The sequence below is a fragment of the Seriola lalandi genome, unplaced genomic scaffold, assembly GCF_002814215.2.
Source record: "Seriola lalandi dorsalis isolate HSWRI2012SDOR001 ecotype SW California unplaced genomic scaffold, Sedor1 jcf7180001960300, whole genome shotgun sequence".
Taxonomy (NCBI): Eukaryota; Metazoa; Chordata; class Actinopteri; order Carangiformes; family Carangidae; genus Seriola; species Seriola lalandi.
This window is the reverse complement of record NW_019430969.1, coordinates 1-1,031: the sequence shown is the minus strand read 5'-3', so window position 1 is coordinate 1,031 and position 1,031 is coordinate 1. Positions and strand designations below refer to the sequence as shown.

Genomic DNA, 1,031 nt, shown 5'->3' with positions numbered 1-1,031 from the left:
TATTGATTATGAGGAAAATCAAGCCTATGAGATTCGTGTTCAAGCACGAGATAAGGGCACTCCTCCTCGCAGTGCACATTGCAAGGTTTTATTTGAAGTTATTGATGTCAATGACAATGCTCCAGAAATATCCGTGTCATCACTCATGAGTCCAGTGAAAGAAGACACTGAAATAGGCACAGCTGTTGCTATGGTGACTATCACTGATAAAGATGGAGGCAAAAATGGCCAGACAAACTGTAAGTTAACAGGATCCGTGCCATTTAAGTTAAAATCAAATTATAAAAATTATTACTCCTTGTTGGTTGACGGGCCTCTTGACAGAGAGCGTGTTTCCCAATATAATGTATCGATTACAGCTACAGATGAAGGAACTCCCTCTCTGTCGAGCATAAGAATCATTACTGTTCAAGTTTCTGATGTCAATGACAATCCTCCTAGATTTCTGGATTATCATATTAATATTTATGTGAAAGAGAACAGCCCGGTTGGAACTACAATGCATGCACTGACGTCGTTAGATTTAGATTTAAATGAAAATGCTAAATCAACTTATCACTTAATTAGTAGTTCTCCAAAGACCACGCAGATAGCATCGATGGTTAACATTAACTCAGAGACAGGAGATATTGTCAGCCTGCAGTCTTTTAACTATGAGGAGTTAAAAACATTTCAGTTTAAAGTTCAGGCCACAGACTCTGGTGTTCCTCCGCTCAGCAGCAACGTGACTGTGAACGTTTTTATCCTGGATGAGAATGACAATAATCCAACAATTCTCGCGCCATATTCTGAACACGGCTCAGTTAACAGTGAGAGCATCCCCTACTCTGCTGAAGCGGGATACTTTGTGGCAAAGATCAGGGCTGTAGACGCAGACTCTGGATACAATGCGCTGCTTTCTTATCACCTCTCTGAGCCCAAAGGAAACAACCTCTTCAGGATCGGAACCAGCACCGGAGAAATCAGGACTAAGAGGAGAATGAGTGACAATGACCTGAAAACTCACCCCTTGGTGGTCTTGGTTTCTGATA

The 1,031-nt window shown here is 41.5% G+C and overlaps 1 protein-coding gene across 1 annotated transcript; it reads left to right on the top strand.

Annotated features, from left to right (window-relative positions):
• Nucleotides 1-7: 7 nt before the first annotated feature.
• On the top strand, nucleotides 8-1,025 carry LOC111666637 (protocadherin alpha-3-like; the record flags this gene model as incomplete). Its single annotated transcript, XM_023422055.1, has 1 exon — nucleotides 8-1,025. A coding segment is annotated over one exon (1,018 nt), but the record flags the coding sequence as incomplete, so codon positions are not given.
• Nucleotides 1,026-1,031: the final 6 nt, after the last annotated feature.